This window comes from Heterocephalus glaber, unplaced genomic scaffold (genome assembly GCF_053883595.1).
Source record: "Heterocephalus glaber isolate CG9 unplaced genomic scaffold, H.glaber_assembly_v1.0 deba00001613, whole genome shotgun sequence".
Taxonomy (NCBI): Eukaryota; Metazoa; Chordata; class Mammalia; order Rodentia; family Bathyergidae; genus Heterocephalus; species Heterocephalus glaber.
Window position 1 is genome coordinate 33,449,415 of NW_028258384.1, and position 17,585 is coordinate 33,466,999.

Below are 17,585 nucleotides of genomic sequence, written 5' to 3' on the forward strand. Positions count from 1 at the left end.
TTGTCCCTTGAGACATACTTGCCAAAAAAACTCTCACTTCTTTTTTTTTGGTAGTGGGAATCGAACTCAGGACCTTGAGCTTGAGACAGGTGGTGGAACCACTGAGCTAAATCCCTGGCCCTCACTTGCTATTTTTAATAGCTTCAAGAAGTTGTTTCAAAACATCACAGACTTAATGAATTAAATGCTTATATTTATTATTTTAAGCTATAATAACCATGTTAATAAGAAAATAACTTTATAGCTGAAGCCATGACAATTAGGCTCTAAGCAAAGCTACTATTGATAGCAACAGTTAGTTCAAACATAATGATAATTTATGAGATGCAGGAGATCAATAGAGATCTATAGCTTACATTGGCAAATTAAAATAACACTGTTCTTTGGAATAAGTATAACTTACATAAGAGCTCCGTAGCAGCTGTGGAAGTAGAAATATTTGATATTGAAGTAAACAGCATGGTGCTTGAACTAGTAGTGGTAGTGACAGCAGTAGATGCTGGAGCCAAACCTAAAACTCACAGTAGCAAGCAGAAAGATATGTCATTAAAATAATTTTTAAAAAGTAAAACAATATTATAACAAGGTTCACATATGGAGAAATTAAAAAAAAGCAAGAAAAAGCAAGTACTGTACCTTGAAAGCTAATAAATAAATAATGGTAAAAATATCAAATGATTGATTTAAAAAATAAGTCATCCACATGGCTTAGGCCAGGCTTCTTTCACCTTCATAAAATTTCACTTTACTAAAAAAGTCAGTGTAGGGAAAGGGATCCACTTCCATAACTGTGGCATAAAAAAACCCTATGGAACTGTCCCCTAAGTGAAACATCCATAACTGGCAAAGAGTATTTTTTCAGTTGGAAACTGCTGCAAATTGTCCTAAGGGAATAGAGCAAATGAAATATTTATTCAAGAAAACCTGCTAAAACTCAGTAATGTAACAGTGAGAGTCTATGGCATTTGAGCTACAATCCACTCCTTTTCTGTTCCCCATTCCTTTGCTCACCTTGATGCAAGTTACATTCCTGGTAAGAATAGCCAAGAGGACTGGATTCCCTCTGCCTCCAGCTCTCAATCAAGGGATATAGTGTCTCAATGGGAAGTGCAAGCAACCAGCATTCCTCAAGTCCAACACAAATTTGAAGGGATACTCATCACATCCAATACAAATTTTGATGAGTACAGACAAGAGTTCAGAGGCTTGCTTCCTTTAGCCAGCCCCCATTCACAGGGCAGATGTTCTACCTCAGGCATAGAGAGCTGAGAATACTGATTACCTTACCCCAGCTCATTTGCAGGACTAAGTTCCACATCTGAAAAGGTAAGCAAGAAGACCGTTTTCACTGCCCAAACCTAAAAGTACTCATTTCAAGATTTTCCCCAAGTTAAAGGCTGTTCATAAGAGAGCTTCCAATTAATCCCCAAAAGAAATGAGTTTATTTGAAACAATATGAAGGAGTTCAAGTTGCAAGATTCCACATTTAAAAAATGAAGATTTGGTGATAAGCAATTTAAGGAGACAGGGAGCTTCATGTGAGCAAGAATTTAAATTGCAAGTTTACTAAGACAGGGAAAAAGAAAGCTGAAAGGAGCTGTCCTGAATCAGAACAATTAAGTACTGCTATGTGCTACAACATGGATGAATCTTGGAAATAATTCACTAAGTGAAATAAACCAGACACAAAGGGCCACATATCACAGGATTCTATTTATATGAAATATCCAGAATAGGCAAATCCATACACAGAAAGTATACCAATGGTTGCCAGGGCTTTGAAGACAGGGTAATGGGGAGTGACTGCTAATGGGTACAGGGTTTCTTTTTGAGGTAATGAAAATGCTCTCAAATTACATAGTGGTAATAGTTGCACACTCTGTAATTATTAAAAACCACAAAATTGTACACTTTCAAAGGGTGAATTTTAAGATGTGAATTATACCTTATGCTGTTATTAAAAAAACACATTACCATCTCAAGAGGAGGAGAAAAGGCATTTGACAAAAATCCAACATCTTTTCATTATAAAGACACTCAACAAACTAGGAAGAAAAGGGAACTTCTTCAACATTATAGAAGGCATTAATAAAAAAAAAACTACAGTAACATCATTCTTAATGGTAAAAGACTGAATATTTTCCCATTACCTTCAAGAACAAAACAAGGATATCTGCTCTTACCACTTTGATACTACATTGGAAATTTTGGCCAGGATAATTAGGTGGAAAAAAAACCAAAATAAAAGGAATCCACATAGAAAGAGAAGAAGTAAAATTACGTCTACTCACAGACAACATTATAATTAATATAGACTATTCCAAGAAATTCATACAAAAGCTATTAGAAAAACAAACAAGTTCAACAAGGGTGCAAGATGCAAGATCAACATATAAAATAAATACATGTCTATATTATAGCAATAGATAATCCAAAAGTGAAAATAATATAATTTCTTTTATAATTGCTCAAGAGAATAAAATAACTTTAAAAAACTAACAAGAGAATTACAATACTTATACACCAAAAAATATAAAACATGATTGAAAGAAATTAAAGGTGTCCTATATAAATGGAAAATTTTCACATTTATGAATCAAAAGACTTACTAATATTGTTATGTTATGGTATTCAGATATGCTCCTCAAAGATGTCTACATTGTAATACCCAGGACCTGTGAATATATGATCTTACTTGACAAAAAGGACTTTACTGATAGGATTAAGGTTAAGTATTTTGAGATTATCCAAGATTATCCATGTAAGAAAAATCTAGTGCCACAAATCTTTTAAAGAAGAGAACCTTTCCAGGTGGTGGTCAGAGGGAGATGTGAGTATAAAAGAATGATCAGAAAGATGTAAAAGTGTTGACAAAAATGGCCAGTGACCACATGAAAACATGCTCAAGGCCATTAGTCATCAAAGAATTGCAAACCAAAGCCATAATGGAAAACCACTTCACATCCATTAAGATGAATATAATAAAAGACAGATAATATCAAGTGTAAGCAAATGTGGAGAAATTAGAAATCTCATATACTGCTGATGGGAGTGTAAAATAGTGTAGTTTCTTTGGAAAACTGGCATTTTCTCAAAAGATTAAATGTAGTTATTATATGATCCAGCAATATATGTCCAAGAGAAATAAAACATATTCATATAAAAATCTGTACATGAACATTCATGGCAGTATTAGACAATAACCCAAATGTCCATTAATTGATGAATGGATGAAAAAAAGATGTAGCATATCCATATAATAGAGTTTTATTTGCCTTAAAAAGAAATAGAAGTACTGATACATGCTGCAATGTGGATAAGTCTTGAAAACATGTCAGGTGAAAGAAACTAGTGTCACAAAAAATCAAATAATGTATGATTTGATTTATATGAACTGTCCATAATAAGGAAATCTATAGAAACAGGAAGTAGATTAATGGTTGCCAGAGACTGGGAGAAGAGAGGGATGTGAAATCACTATTAATGGGTATAAATCTTCTTTTGGGGATCATGAAAATATTCTAACATTGTCTACAGTGATGGTTACATAACTTTGAATATACTGAAAAGTGAAAAATTGAGCCAGGCATGATGGTGCAAGATCATAAGCTTAGCACTTGGGAGACTAAGACAAGAGAAAAGAATTTGAGGCTGTCTCCTTCTACATAATGAATTGACAGCCAGTCCCTATTATATCATGATACCTTGTCTCAAAAAAATGAGTTTTATACTTGTCTTTTCCGTACTTAGGATTGAACCTCAGTTCCTTATAATTTTTTGTTTTTGAGACAGTGTCTCACTAAATGGCCTCAGCCTCTTGGAGTCCCAGGATTATAGGCATGTGCTGCCATACTCAGCTTGAATTTTATACTTTAAATGGCCGAACTCTATGGTATGTTAATTATATCATAACAAAAATATGAAAAAATAAATAGAAGTCTAGAATAAATTTTCAGAATACATATTACCTGCCTCTTGCTTTAAAATTTAAAAACAAAACCGTAAAAGAAATAAACCTGGAGAAATTAATTTGCATAAAGACACAAATATGATTAATGAATTACTTGAAAACAAAGTTAATATCTTTTTATCCTTACTATAGATCACTGTACATGGCACTTGAGAGTAAGTGTTCAAAACATATTTCTCCTGAATTGAATCAACTTTTTCTAGGCTTTAACACATAAGTGCAGATATCCTATCTCCCCTTCAAAAGGAAAAAGTACTTAGTAAATAACTGCACTTGAATCTATTGTCGCCAATACCCAATTATAGAATAATTTGTGGCAACATATAAAACTGCCACCCAAAACACCTAGGTCTATTAGGAGTGAAGGGGCCAGGGAAGAGATGCTGAGAAGAAACTGAGAATGTTACCATGTACTACCGCCAACTACTTAAATGTGTAGAGGGGAATATTCCTGTTTCATTTAGGAGACATACCACATGTACACTTTTTAAAAATAACCAATTTTATAGCAAAGGCATTTAAATTTATAATTCATTACCTAGTGGAAAGGCTAAATTTTAAATGAGTTCAAAGGGTACTTTAATTTCTTCATAAACTACCCGTTTGCCCATTTGTCCATTTTCTTACTGGAAAATACTGTCCCCTTATTACTGATTTTTAATAAAAGTATATATCAAGGCTATTTACTGATATTTTCTCAGATGTTGCAAAAACTCCCCTACCCTAGTTCATCACTGGTTGTTTCATTTTGTTTTTACTTTGTATGTAAGTCAAATCTTTCCGTCCTTTTTTACTTTATGGTCTATGTCTGCATATCATGTTTTAAAAGACTCTCGCTCTTAAATATATGAAAAAGTGTTCAATCTCATCTTTTAAAAATTTTCTTAGTACATGTCTGTAGTACATAATTATTATATTGGTACAGGTACATAGCACATTTTAATTCTTTCTTCATCTCCTTCCCCTCTCTACTCTCCCCCTCCCTCCATCTCTTGGTTCCCTTACCTTTTGCAAGAGATGGATCTTGTTTTTAAGAGAACACTGCAAATTGCAAATACACTAAAATTAATTTCATCTAATACATGACAAGAAGTCAAAAACTAGTAACGCTTTCTGTTAAGGACACTTAACAGAAGGAGAACAAGACAGACTCATGGGTTCCTAATGGGAGTGTAAATTGGTATGACTCCTATGGAAAACAAGTGGTCAACGCTTTAAGAATTACAAATACATGTATCTTTTGAAACCAGCAATACTTTTGGAAATTTACCCATAAAGAATGTAGTTTATGTCACAGAATTATACACTTAAAACAACCAGGTTAGCTAACAGTTCTGGACAAATTTTGAAAACTGTTTAATTCGGGTCTGTATGTAGTCTTTTTTTTTTTTCTGAGACAAGGTCTCACTGACCTTGAACTCACTATGTATCCCAGGCTGGCCTCAAACTCATGGCCATCCTCTTGCCTCAGCCTCCCGAGCACTGGGATTCCAGGCCTGTGCCACCACTCCCAGCTTCTAAAATATTTTTAAAACCTTCAGTTGAGTATAAAAATCAGTGAATTGAAAGTAAAACTACATGCCTTATTTATTTTTAAGCCCATGTGTTTAGCTAGAAAATGTTTGGTTTAAAGAAATAGCTCTGATAAGGACTCTTTAGAAGTAGAGAGATAGGAAAATTTGGGTTTTCTTTTAAGCTCTAAAGTTATCTTCATTCTTTACAGAATCAAATCTGACTGTTATCTTTATTTGAGGAGTTTATGCCTGCTCGATACCCCTAACATATTGCTTTGGAATATTTAAATGTAAACATTCTAGTGAGTCTAGACAGAATTGAATTTTCTTAGAAAATAAAGTACAGGCATTTATAAAATGAGAGAAATACATGTAGTAAATATCTGTATCTGTGGTTTAATACTATTTACTTACTGGTTAAACAGTAAACAAGTGTCTTCTGGTGAAGAGGAAATTATTTTGCTACATTATGACACTCAAAATATAAAAGGACTACTTTTATTTCAAAATATCCTTTCAACAATGTTTTGTGATAAAATTTTCTTCCTTGATATTTCATCCATAATTAAACTTGAACTTTTGTTTACTACTAATTTTGTCATTTAGAAAATATTTCTGTAATAAAAGAAGTTAATTTTTCTGAAAAAAATATACTATATACTTACAAAATGACAGGTAAAATGATATCTGCTGCATCACTGCATTAGCAAAAGAAGAAACAACTCAAATGCCCCTCACTAAGGAACTGCATAGATAAATTATAGAACATTTAGACCACAGAATGCTGTGATGCCATGGAAAAAATATTGAGAAAACTCTCTGTATGTGGCAAAACTGCAAATGCATTAAATAAGCATAGTAAAATATATAATATAAGTTTTAAAAATCAGGTACAAAATATTGTACGAGTATACTATTATTTCAAAAATGGTAGATGGCTAAAAATACATTTTTTTTTGGGAACCGGGGATCGAACTTGGGACCTTGCGCTTGCCTGGCAGGCAGTGGAACCACTGAGCTAAATCCCGGACCCAAAAATACATATTTTTAATTTGCTAACAAATCCATAAAGAAGCTCTGGAAGGTATGTATAATTACAGTTGTTAGCTCAGTGTGGGAAGAGAATAAGGGTAATACAGTGCAGGTAGGGTACCTACCTATTATACCTATTTAGAATATTTATAGTTTTATTCTGGAGCCATTACTTAAAAATTACACATAAATAAAAAAATTACATATAAATACTGGGAAGCTGAGACAGTTGGATCACAAGTTCAGGTCCAGCCTGAAGAACTTAGCAACTTAGTCAGACCTTGTTTCAAGATAAAAAAAAATAAAATTTTTAAAGGCTAGGGATGTAGTTCAGAGTGTAGACCCTGAATTCAATTCTTGGTACTGCAAGAAATATGTAAGTATGTGAAAGATATATATTCCTCTTTCCAATCCAAGAAATATTACTTACACATTTTCACATTCACTGATGCCTTCAACACATTAATTCTATTTTTATACCTTTAATTCATGTGAGACTTTTTGATTAATCTTTTAAGCAAATATTAATCTCTTTAACCCTCCCTTGAAATAGCCAGCTAAGGTAATTCATTTATTCACTATTCCATTCTTACCCCACCATAGATTCCAAATGTCACCATTATAAACAGGATTATTATTTCTGTACTTTAAAATATTGCACTGATTTTTCTATCCTTGCTCTGTAACAGAGTTTAAATAATTGTAGGCCTAGAATTAATTTATTTTATACTTATTATATAATATTTTCAACATACAGGAAGAGAATAAATTTATATTTTTCATATAAATATATGCAAGTACTTTATCATTACTTCCCTTAAAAACAAGAGATGGCTAGTCTCATATATTTATTCTTCCATTTGAACTTTTGAATCTTGTTAAGTTCTTCTTTTCTTTTCTTTCCTTCCCTTCAAAGATTCCCATTATGGTTTCACAAGAATTGCCTTAAATACATAGATTAACTTGGAGATAAAAGACATTTTTATATTACCAAGTCTGTGCCTTCAGTGGGTCTCTTCCTTGTTTACATCTTTTATTATGTTCCTCAGTAAAATTTTGTGGTTTTCTTCATCTAAGTGATGCACATTTAAAAAGATTATTCCTAGGGGGGCCGGGGATTTAGCTCAGTGGTTTCGCCCCCTGCTGCGCAAGCACAAGGACCCGAGTCCAATCCCCAGTACCAAAAAAAAGATTATTCCTAGGAATTCCATAGTTTTGGTTGATATTGTTAATAGAACTTTCTTCATTACATTTTGCAACTACTGTTTCTTAAACATAAGAAGCTATTGATTATTGGTATTTATTTTGTAACTGGCTGTATTACTGAAATCTCTTTAATAGCACTAATTACATATGGACTTGTTTTATGACCATATTTTAAAATGTTCATCATTTGTCTCACAAACTGACATAATTTCAGGACCTAACCTTAAATCACATACCCAGAGGTAACTAAGGAAGCAAATACCACTCAGTATGATTTGTTTTCATGTTAAATGGGTCTTACCCTAAAATAGAAAAGGCCTTGGACATAAAAATCTCATTTTCCTCATCATAGGACTAGACTAAAATTTCTTAGCATGGCATTACTGACATTTTGGGCTAGATAACTCTTTGTTGTACAGGACTTTCCTGGATGTTCAGCAGGATCCCTGGACTCTACCCACTAACACCTCTCCAGTCTTGCCAACTAAAAATGTCTCCAGACACACCACATATTTCAGGGGGAAAAAGGATAGAGGCAAAATCACCTCCAGTTGAAAATCATTAGAATAGAGGAAGAATTTGATATCATAATTACCTCTATTTAGTGATTTAAGAGTACCAAAATAAACCTTCTTTTGTGTTTAAAAATATAGAAATGCATGAGCTCCATCTAAGGTCTGCAGTTTCCGGAATGTGGCTGTTGATTTCTCTCACTTTGGACTGGTTTGTTATTTCCTGACTTCTAGACTCATCTTTCAAGTGGAACTGAGGCTAATTGCTGGGGTTTGAACCTAATTTGATGATTTAAGAGTTGTAGAGACAAGATCCAGCCAACATGGCTGACTAGAGAAGGAGTTATGTCATACATACTCAGAGAAGATTCACTGAAAATACAAGTATGCTGAAATGGTGGTGATGCTTACATCCTGAGACGGAAAATTAATTTGAAAGTCCATACAAGTACACCAAACCACAGGGAAGTAGCACCACCACAACTGGTCCGCACAGCCCATGCTCTCGCTCCTCTAGGAGGCAGCCATCATGAAAGTTTCCCATACAGCTTGAGGGACTGAACTAGTAGTGCTGCCGAGGCTAGAGTCCTGGGACAGACTGCATATATCGGCCTCTTCTCCCCATAACTATCCCCCAAACGCTGGGGAATGCTGCATACCTGTTGACATCCACTCCAGTGCTCAATGCAGGCAAGGGAAGCCCTCCCCACCCCAGGCAGGGAGAAGATAAACAGGGCAAATGACAACCACTGAGTCCACAAGCAAGGACCCACCACTGATCACACATCCTTAGAGATGAGGAGGAATGACACAGATCAGTTAGTCCACAGTGAACTCTTCCCTGTCATTCTCATAAAGATCAGAAAAGTCTGAGTTAGCAGGAAATCTTGAACAGCGACTATCTCTCACGGCAGGGGTGGGGAGTAAGTCTTTAAACCAAATCGGGGGACCATGTCAGATTCTGCTTGCTACCTGGAAAGGGGAATTCGGAGAAAGGGTCATTTGGGGACTTGAGTGCAAAGGAAAAGACAGGTCAAGCTGGGGCAGAGAACTGCTGGTGACAAAAAAAAAAATTGGAGGTTTGTCCAGCACAAAGGGAAACAGGTAGCAAAAGGCATGGGCAGAAGGTGAAGGAGTGCTCAGTGTCACTGTTTCTCATCCTTCTCCTCTCAAATTAATTGAGGTGGTAGGCCCGAGACTAAAGAATTGAAGTTAACCATGCTCAAAGCCCAGCCTGCATTAAGAAGTTGGGATCAAAGAAACTGACACCCCTCACCATAGACAGAGGGGAAAGTAGTGTACTTCCATGCAAATGGACCACAAGTAAGGCAAGAAGGGAGTTGTGTGGACAGTCAAGCTTTATGGCATAGTGATGACATAGGAATTGCATGTACATTCTCTGGTTGATCTGAGTTCCAGGCAGATTTGTGCATGTGTGTGTTGTGCATGTGTTTTCTTTTTTCCCTTTTCTTTTTGCTTTGATGTAGGTGTTGTTTATAGTCTCTCTCTATTCTTATCTCTTCTCCCTACTCCTTTTTTTCAATACTAGCTTTTGTAGCAATACTATTTTCTAAGTCTCTACACATTTATCTCACTTTTAAAATTATTTTTTTAAAGCTTTTGTTTCATATATTCTGTTCTCTACCAGTCTTTCCTATCTTCTCTGGTATGACTTCTGTCCTCTATATTTTATTGTTTTTGCTCTTCTTTATTTTACCTATCCCCTTGTCTTCCCCTGCCACTTCTTCACCATAAAGGTGCAAAAGTATATCAATAGATTCTGACAACCTTGCAGTTTTCTTCACTTCCAAATTACACCTAACTCCTCCTATATGCCACCCCCACTCCCACAAGTATCTTCCTAAAAACCTGAACACTAACCCTTTATTTTAACTATGAAAGACCTCCAATAGAGTCTGACCCCCATCTAATTTTTCCTACCTACTCTCCTTCTACTGACTTACACCCCTCTTTTACCCATCCCTCCATTTCTTCTCTTCCTTTCTCCTTCCACATTGCAGACTAGCTTCTAATAACAATATAGTATAGCTTATATACAGTACTGATAAAGGGTGAAAGTGTGTATGTAAGGTTTAACACATATAAATGACACATGGTCAGATCTGATGATGATGTTATAGCCAGGAGTAATTCTCTCTTCACAACAGGGTGACCAGGTCCAAACCATTTAACTGAACTAGCTGAAGGTGTCAACACTATCTGTGGACAAATAAAGCCACAACACATCACCAGAAGACAGATTATACATTCATATGAACTACAATCTCTCCTCACACTATTTGACTTCAACCGTCAGCACCACACACACACACAAACACACACACACACACACACACACGGTAACAAAAGGTGTCTTAGTTACTTTTTTCATTTCTGAGACAAAATTATCTGACACCCATAGTTAAAAGAGGAAAGGTTTATTTGGCTCACAGTTTGTAGAGGTTTCAGTTCATAGTTGACTGGCTCCAAGGCAGAGTGGCATGCCAGAGGGGCATTGCAGAGGAGAAACAATTCATGGTGGGCAGAAGGCAGCAAGCAGCAAATGACAAATGACAAACAGTGACCCTCTTTCTGTCCCTTATATTTTATCCAGGCTACCCTCCATTAGGACGAGTAGCACTCCCACCCAAGGTAGGACACCCTTAATCCTTCCCAGAACTATGCCAAACCAATCAGTGGATTAATTTAATGATCATACATCCTTGATCCCAGCATCCCTCACTCCAGATCCAGCCACCTCCAAAAATCCCCACTGATGACTGCATGAAGTTTTAGGGGGACATCTAGACACAAACCATGACAGAAAGCCCCCAAGTTCTCCCAACTCTCCCAAGGCAGATGCAGGGAGCAACAATGAAGAGGAAAGCAATACCAGGCAGTGAGGCTTTACAAATTGATTAAGAAGAGGTAAAGAAACTTGCCGAGTTCAAAGATGACATGACTCAAATTTCACGGAAATATCATACAAGCTAATGTGGATATGGGAGAAACAAATGCAAAAATGAAAGAACTGAGCAAAATGGTTCAAAACCTGAATGGAAAATTCATCAAATATACAGACTCCACAAAAACATGCCAGACAGAAACACCAGAAATAAAAAAGTATATGTGCAATTCATAAATTGCAGAAATGATCAATGTGAAAGAAAGGTTTCTGAAATCAAGGACAAAATGGTAAATTACAATGAATTATTTGGAGAAGCTTTACATATGAAAAGAGAACAAGAAAAAAGTCATCCAACATCTAATAGACAATGGAAAGAAGATCAACCTAAGGCTAATTGGAGTTAGAGAGAAATTAGAAGACAGCACACATGAAATTAAAAAAATTTATTTATACAAATCATCATAGAAAACTTTCCAAGTGTAAGGAAAGATTTCAACATACAGTAAGTGAGGCTTACAGAACACCAACTAACTACCATGAAAAAAGAAGCTCTTGGAGGGACATATTCCAAGCCCTAAAAGAAAACAGCCTCCAACCCAGATTGATGGACCCTGCAAAACTATCTTTCGAAATTGATGGAGAAATAAGATACTTTCATGACAGAGAGCACCTTAGGAACTTCATGAATACTAAACCAGCACTCCAAAGAACTTTACACAATATCCTAGGAGCAGACATTGAGGATCACAACCCCAGGAAGCAAAGCAGAATGAACCCATCTGGCATGACAAGAAATTAAATGTAAAGGGGGAGAATCCAACTAAAAGAAAAAGTCATGACAATGATAAGTCAATACGTTTCAGTTATAACCATCAATGTTAATGGTCTGAATTCACCAATCAAAAGAAACAGACTGGCAGAATGGGTCAAGAACCAAAATCCAACAATATGCTGCATACAAGAAACACACTTAATTCAAAAGGAAACTCATACACTGAAAGTTAAAGGGTGGAAAACAATACTCCATGTGACGGGAACCCCCCAAAAAGCAGTAGTAGCTATCCTCTTGGCAGATCAAGTAGATTTCAAACCAACACTGATTAAGAGAGATGAAGAAGGACACTACATCCTTGTAAAGGGAACAATCCAAGAGGAAGAGATGACAATCATAAATATCTATGCACCAAACACTAGTGCACCCAACTATATAAAACAAATACTAATGGACATGAAAAGTCATATATGCACTAATACAACTGTAGTGGGGGACCTCAACACCCCACTGTCACAAATAGATAGATCAACTAGACAAAAAATAAGTAATGAAACACTAGAACTCAATCGAACTCTTGAACAAATGAACTTAACAGATGTTTACAGAGTCTTCCACCCCACAAAATCAGAATACACATTCTTCTCAGCTGCACATGGGACATTCTCCGAAATAGACCACATACTCACACATAGAACATGTTTAAGGAAGTGCAAAGGAATTGAAGTTATCCCCTGTATATTATCAGACCATAGTGCAATGAAATTGGAGATCCACAGCAAAAGAAACTCAAAAAATTTCATAAACATGTGGAAATGGAACAACACACTTCTGAATAACCAATGGGTCACAGAGGAAATTAAAGAAGAAATCAGACAGTTCCTTCAATTAAATGACAATGACAATACAACATATCGCAATCTATGGGACACAATGAAAGCAGTCTTATGAGGGAAATTCATAGCAGTGAATAGGCATATTAGGAAAAAAGAACAAGCCCAATTAAACAACCTGATGCTGAACCTCAAGCTTCTAGAAAAAGAAGAGCAGGACAGGACAACCCCAGAGCTCATACAAAGGAGGAAATGATAAAGATCAGAGGAGAAATCAATGCAATGGAGACTAAGAGAACGATACAAAAAATCAATGAAGCCAAGAGTTGGTTTTTCGAAAGAATCAACAAAATTGACAAACCCTTAGCCAACCTTGTCAGAAAAAGGAAAGAAAAGGCCCAAGTCCATGCAATTAGGAATGAAAAGGGTGAAATGACAACAGACCCAGCAGAAATCCAGAGGATCATCAATACCTACTTCCAGAACCTATATGCCAATAAGATGGACAACACAGAAGAAATGGACAGATTCCTAGATACATATGAATTACCAAAGTTGAATGAAGAAGACCTAAAAATTCTGAACAACTCAATATCAACCAATGAAATTGAAAATGTAATTAAAAACTTATCAATTAAGAAAAGCCCAGGCCCTGATGGCATCACTGCTGAATTCTACAAGACATTTAGAGAGGAACTGCTGCTGCTACTGTTTAAACTCTTCAATGAAATTGAAAGGGAAGCAATACTCCCAAATTCATTCCTGGAAGCAAGCATCACCTTGATCCCCAAAGCAGAGAAAGACCCAACCAAAAAGGAGAACTATAGGCCAATCTCACTAATGAACATAGATGCAAAAATCCTTAATAAGATAATGGCAAACAGAATGTAGGAGATCATCAAGAAGATCATACACCCTGATCAAGTGGGATTCATCCCAGGGATGCAGGGATAGTTCAACATATGCAAATCAATCAATGTAATACACTATATCAATAGAGCCAAGGACAAAAACCATATGATTATCTCCATAGATGCAGAAAAAGCATTTGACAAAATCCAACATGCATTTATGATAAAAACCCTACAAAAATTGGAATAGATGGTCTCTACCTCAAACTGATAGAAGCCATCTATGAAAAACCAACAGCCAATATCATACTAAATGGTCAAAAACTGAAATCCTTCACACTCAAATCAGGAACAAGACAAGGATGTCCACTATCACCACTCTTGTTCAATATAGTTCTGGAAACATTAGCCACAGCAATTAGATGAGAGAAAGAAATAAAAGGAATAAAGGTAGGAAATGAAGAAATCAAATTGTCATTATTTGCAAATGACATGATACTCTCTATAGAAGACTCCAAGAACTCCACCAAAAGTCTTCTAGGCTTAATAACCAAATTCAGTCAAGTAGTTGGATACAAGGTCAACACACAAAACTCAATAGCTTTCCTCTACAGGAACAACAGACTCACTGAGAGAGAAATAGGGCAAATAATTCATTTCACAATAGCACCCAAAAAACTGAAATACCTAGGAAACAACCTAACGAAAGAAATCAAAGACCTCTTCTCTGAAAACTATGGCACTCTGAAAAGAGAGATTGAAGATGATATCAGAAAATGGACAGATATCCCCTGCTCCTGGGTAGGAAGGATTAATATAGTGAAAATGGCCATACTTCCAAAACTGCTATATAGATTTAATGCAATTCCAATTCAGATCCCAGTAACATACTTCATGGACCTTGAGAAAACAATCCAAAAATTCATTTGGAACAAGAAGATTCCCAGGATAGCAAAAGCAATTCTAGGTAACAGAGACATGGCAGGGGGTATCACAATCCCCAACCTGCAACTATACTACAAAGCCACTGTGATAAAAATAGCATGGTACTGGCAAAGAAACAGACTTGAGGACCAGTGGAACAGATTAGAAGATGCAGAAACAACTCCAGACACACTCAGCCATCTCATCTTCGACAAAGGAGCCAAACACCCTCACTGGAGGAAAGATAGCCTCTTTAATGAATGGTGCTGGAAAAATTGGGCTTCAACTTGCCAAAGATTAAAACTAGACCTATATCTCTCGCCATGCACTAAACTAAAATCAAAATGGATTAAAGATCTAAATATTAAAATAGAAACTCTGAACCAGTTGGAACAGAGGTTAGGTAGAACCCTTGAAGACATTGGTGTAGGAAAAGATTTTATAAACAAAACCTCAGTTGCCTGTGAACTAGCACAAACAATCAACAAGTGGGATCTCTCCTTATTAAAAAGCTTCTGCACAGCAAGAGAAACCACCAGCAGTGTGAAGAGACAACCCACAATGTGGGATAAAATCTTTACCTGCTTCCTCAGACAAAGGTCTACTATCTCGAATCTATAAAGAACTTAAAAAGATCAGACCTCCCAAATTTAAAGACCCAATCTGAAAATGGGCATCTGCAATGAACAGACATTTCTCAGACAAAGAAGTAGAAATGGCAAATAAATACATGAAAAAATGTTCAACATCACTGGTCACTTGAGAGATGCAAATGAAAACAATGCTGAGATTCCACTTCACTCTAGAAACAATGGCTGCTATCATGAAATCAACCAATAACAAATGCTGGTGGGGCTGTGGGGAAAGAGGAACCCTTCTCCACTGCTGGTGGGAGTGTAGACTGGTGCAAGCACTGTGGAAATCAGTATGGAGATACCTCAAAAAACTAGGACTGGAAGTCCCATTTGACCCCACTATTCCACTGCTGGGGATCTTCCCCAAAGAATTAAAAGACTCATAGCACAGTGATATATGTGCTCCCATGTCCATAGCAGCACAGTTTGTAATAGCTAAAACTTGGAAACAGCCCAAATGCCCATCAACTGGAGACTGGATCAAGAAAATGTGGTTTTTTAATAAAATGGAGTACTACTCAGCCATAAAAAATGAGAAATTAGAGACATTTATAGCTAAGTGGATGCACATTGAGGCGACACTCTTAAGTGAAATAAATAGGACACACATGTATAAATCCCGAATAGTTTCTCTGGTGTGAGAAACTGAAAGTGTAAATATGGACTAAATGTATAATAGGTAATGTGAAATCGGAAGAAAAGGGGCAAAGGAGAAGGAAGTGGGAGGGCTAGGGGAAAGGACAGAAGGGAATGGGATTAATATGAGAAAATGGAAAAATAGGAACAAAATCTTTGTAAATAGGGAGGAATGGGGGTGTGGAAGGGAGGGCTGGGCAAGGGTGAAAAATAAGAACCAAGAGAGACTATAAAGGTGCAAATTTCCAATGATGAATGTCATTATATTGTATACCTAAAGTGTACCAATGATTAGAATGAATAATCGATAATGCAAAATAGGAAGAAAAGGTCCAAAGGGGTAGGGGTAGTGGGAGGGGCAAGGGAAAGGAAAGAAGGGAAAGAAAAAATGATGAGAAATGCAAAAAAATGGAAATAAAGTCTTTGTAAATAGGCAAAGGTGGAGGGCGTGAAGGAAGGGCTAGTAATGGGGAAAAAATAAGAACCAAGATGCATTATGTAAAGGTACAATTCCCAATGAGAAATGTAATTGTGTTGTATACCTACAATGTACCAATAAAAGAATTTAATTTTTAAAAAAGGGGAAAAAAAAAAGAAAAGAAAAAAGAAGCTCTGCATGACACATCTTAGTCAAAATACCAGATGTTGGGCCAGGAATTTAGCTCAGTGGTTCTGCCACCTGCCCTGCAAGCAGAAGGACCTGAGTTCAGTCCCCGGTTCCAAAAAAATAAAAAATAAAAAACCCAGATTTCCAACAAAAAGACAGAATCTTAAAGGTTGTCAGAGAAAAGCAAAACATCATGTATAAAAGTAAACCAATCAGGATTACAGCAGACTTCTCAATGCAAACTTGAAAGGCTATAAAAGCCTGGAGTGAAATATTTCAAGCTCTAAAAATAAACAACTTTCAACCTATATTAATATAGCCTGCAACAATATCTTTCAAAATAGATGGAGAAATAAAGAACATACCATGAAAAAGGACAACTTAAGAAATACATGAACACAAAACCAGCACTCTAAAAATTACTCAAGAATATCCTAGACAAAGCCAAGAAAGCCAAAAATGCATATGTACTGAATACATCAAGGAAGGGAAATAGATAAACAAAAAGAGAAAAATAAAGGGGGCATCAACAAAAAAAGAACACAATGCCAGGACTAAATCAATACCCTTCAGTAACTCAACTTTAATGGTCTCAACTTTTCAGTAAAAGACAGAGATTGGTAGAATGGGTCAAAAAGCAGAATCCAATAGTCTGTTGCATTCAAGAAACTCATCTAATCCAAAAAGATATTCATAGATTAAAAATCTAAAGATTAAAAACAGTATTTCATGCACCAGGACCCCAAAGGCAAGCAGGGGTAGCAATTTTACTCTCAGACGGAGTAAACTTCAAACTAAAGCTGGTCAGAAGAGGCAAAGAAACTCACTATATACTAGTTAAGGTAACAATAAAGAAAAGATAACACTTGTAAAAATATATGCACTGAATACTGGAACACACAACTATACTACTGTATAGAAAAAATCAAATAAACACCTACAGAATCTTAGTAGGTTACCTCAACACCCTACTTTTACAAAGAGACAGATCAGTGAAACAAAAAATCAACAAAGAAATATCAGAGCTGAGCCACACCTTTGAACAAATATACTTAATAGACACCACAGTGTTTTACCTTACTATAACATTAATAATTAAACTTCTGAAAAATAAATACATTTGAAAGCCACAAAAGAAAAATGGCATCTAACCAATACAGAAAAAGTATTTGAATGACAATGGAT

The 17,585-nt window shown here is 35.9% G+C and overlaps 1 protein-coding gene across 5 annotated transcripts in view; it reads right to left on the reverse strand.

The window, feature by feature from the left end:
* Nucleotides 1–17,585, reverse strand: part of Nup62cl (nucleoporin 62 C-terminal like) — an 88,569-nt gene that overhangs the window by 56,114 nt on the left and 14,870 nt on the right. For 3 of the 5 annotated variants that reach the window (XM_087196726.1, XM_087196727.1, XM_087196725.1), the window contains one exon: nucleotides 404–511. In XM_087196726.1, coding sequence (XP_087052852.1) covers nucleotides 404–461 — 58 coding nt within the window. In that variant the 5' untranslated portion in view covers nucleotides 462–511. Of the gene's footprint in view, nucleotides 1–403; nucleotides 518–17,585 lie in introns of all 5 variants that reach the window. The other 2 variants (XR_015445604.1, XM_087196724.1) reach the window with 1 other exon arrangement.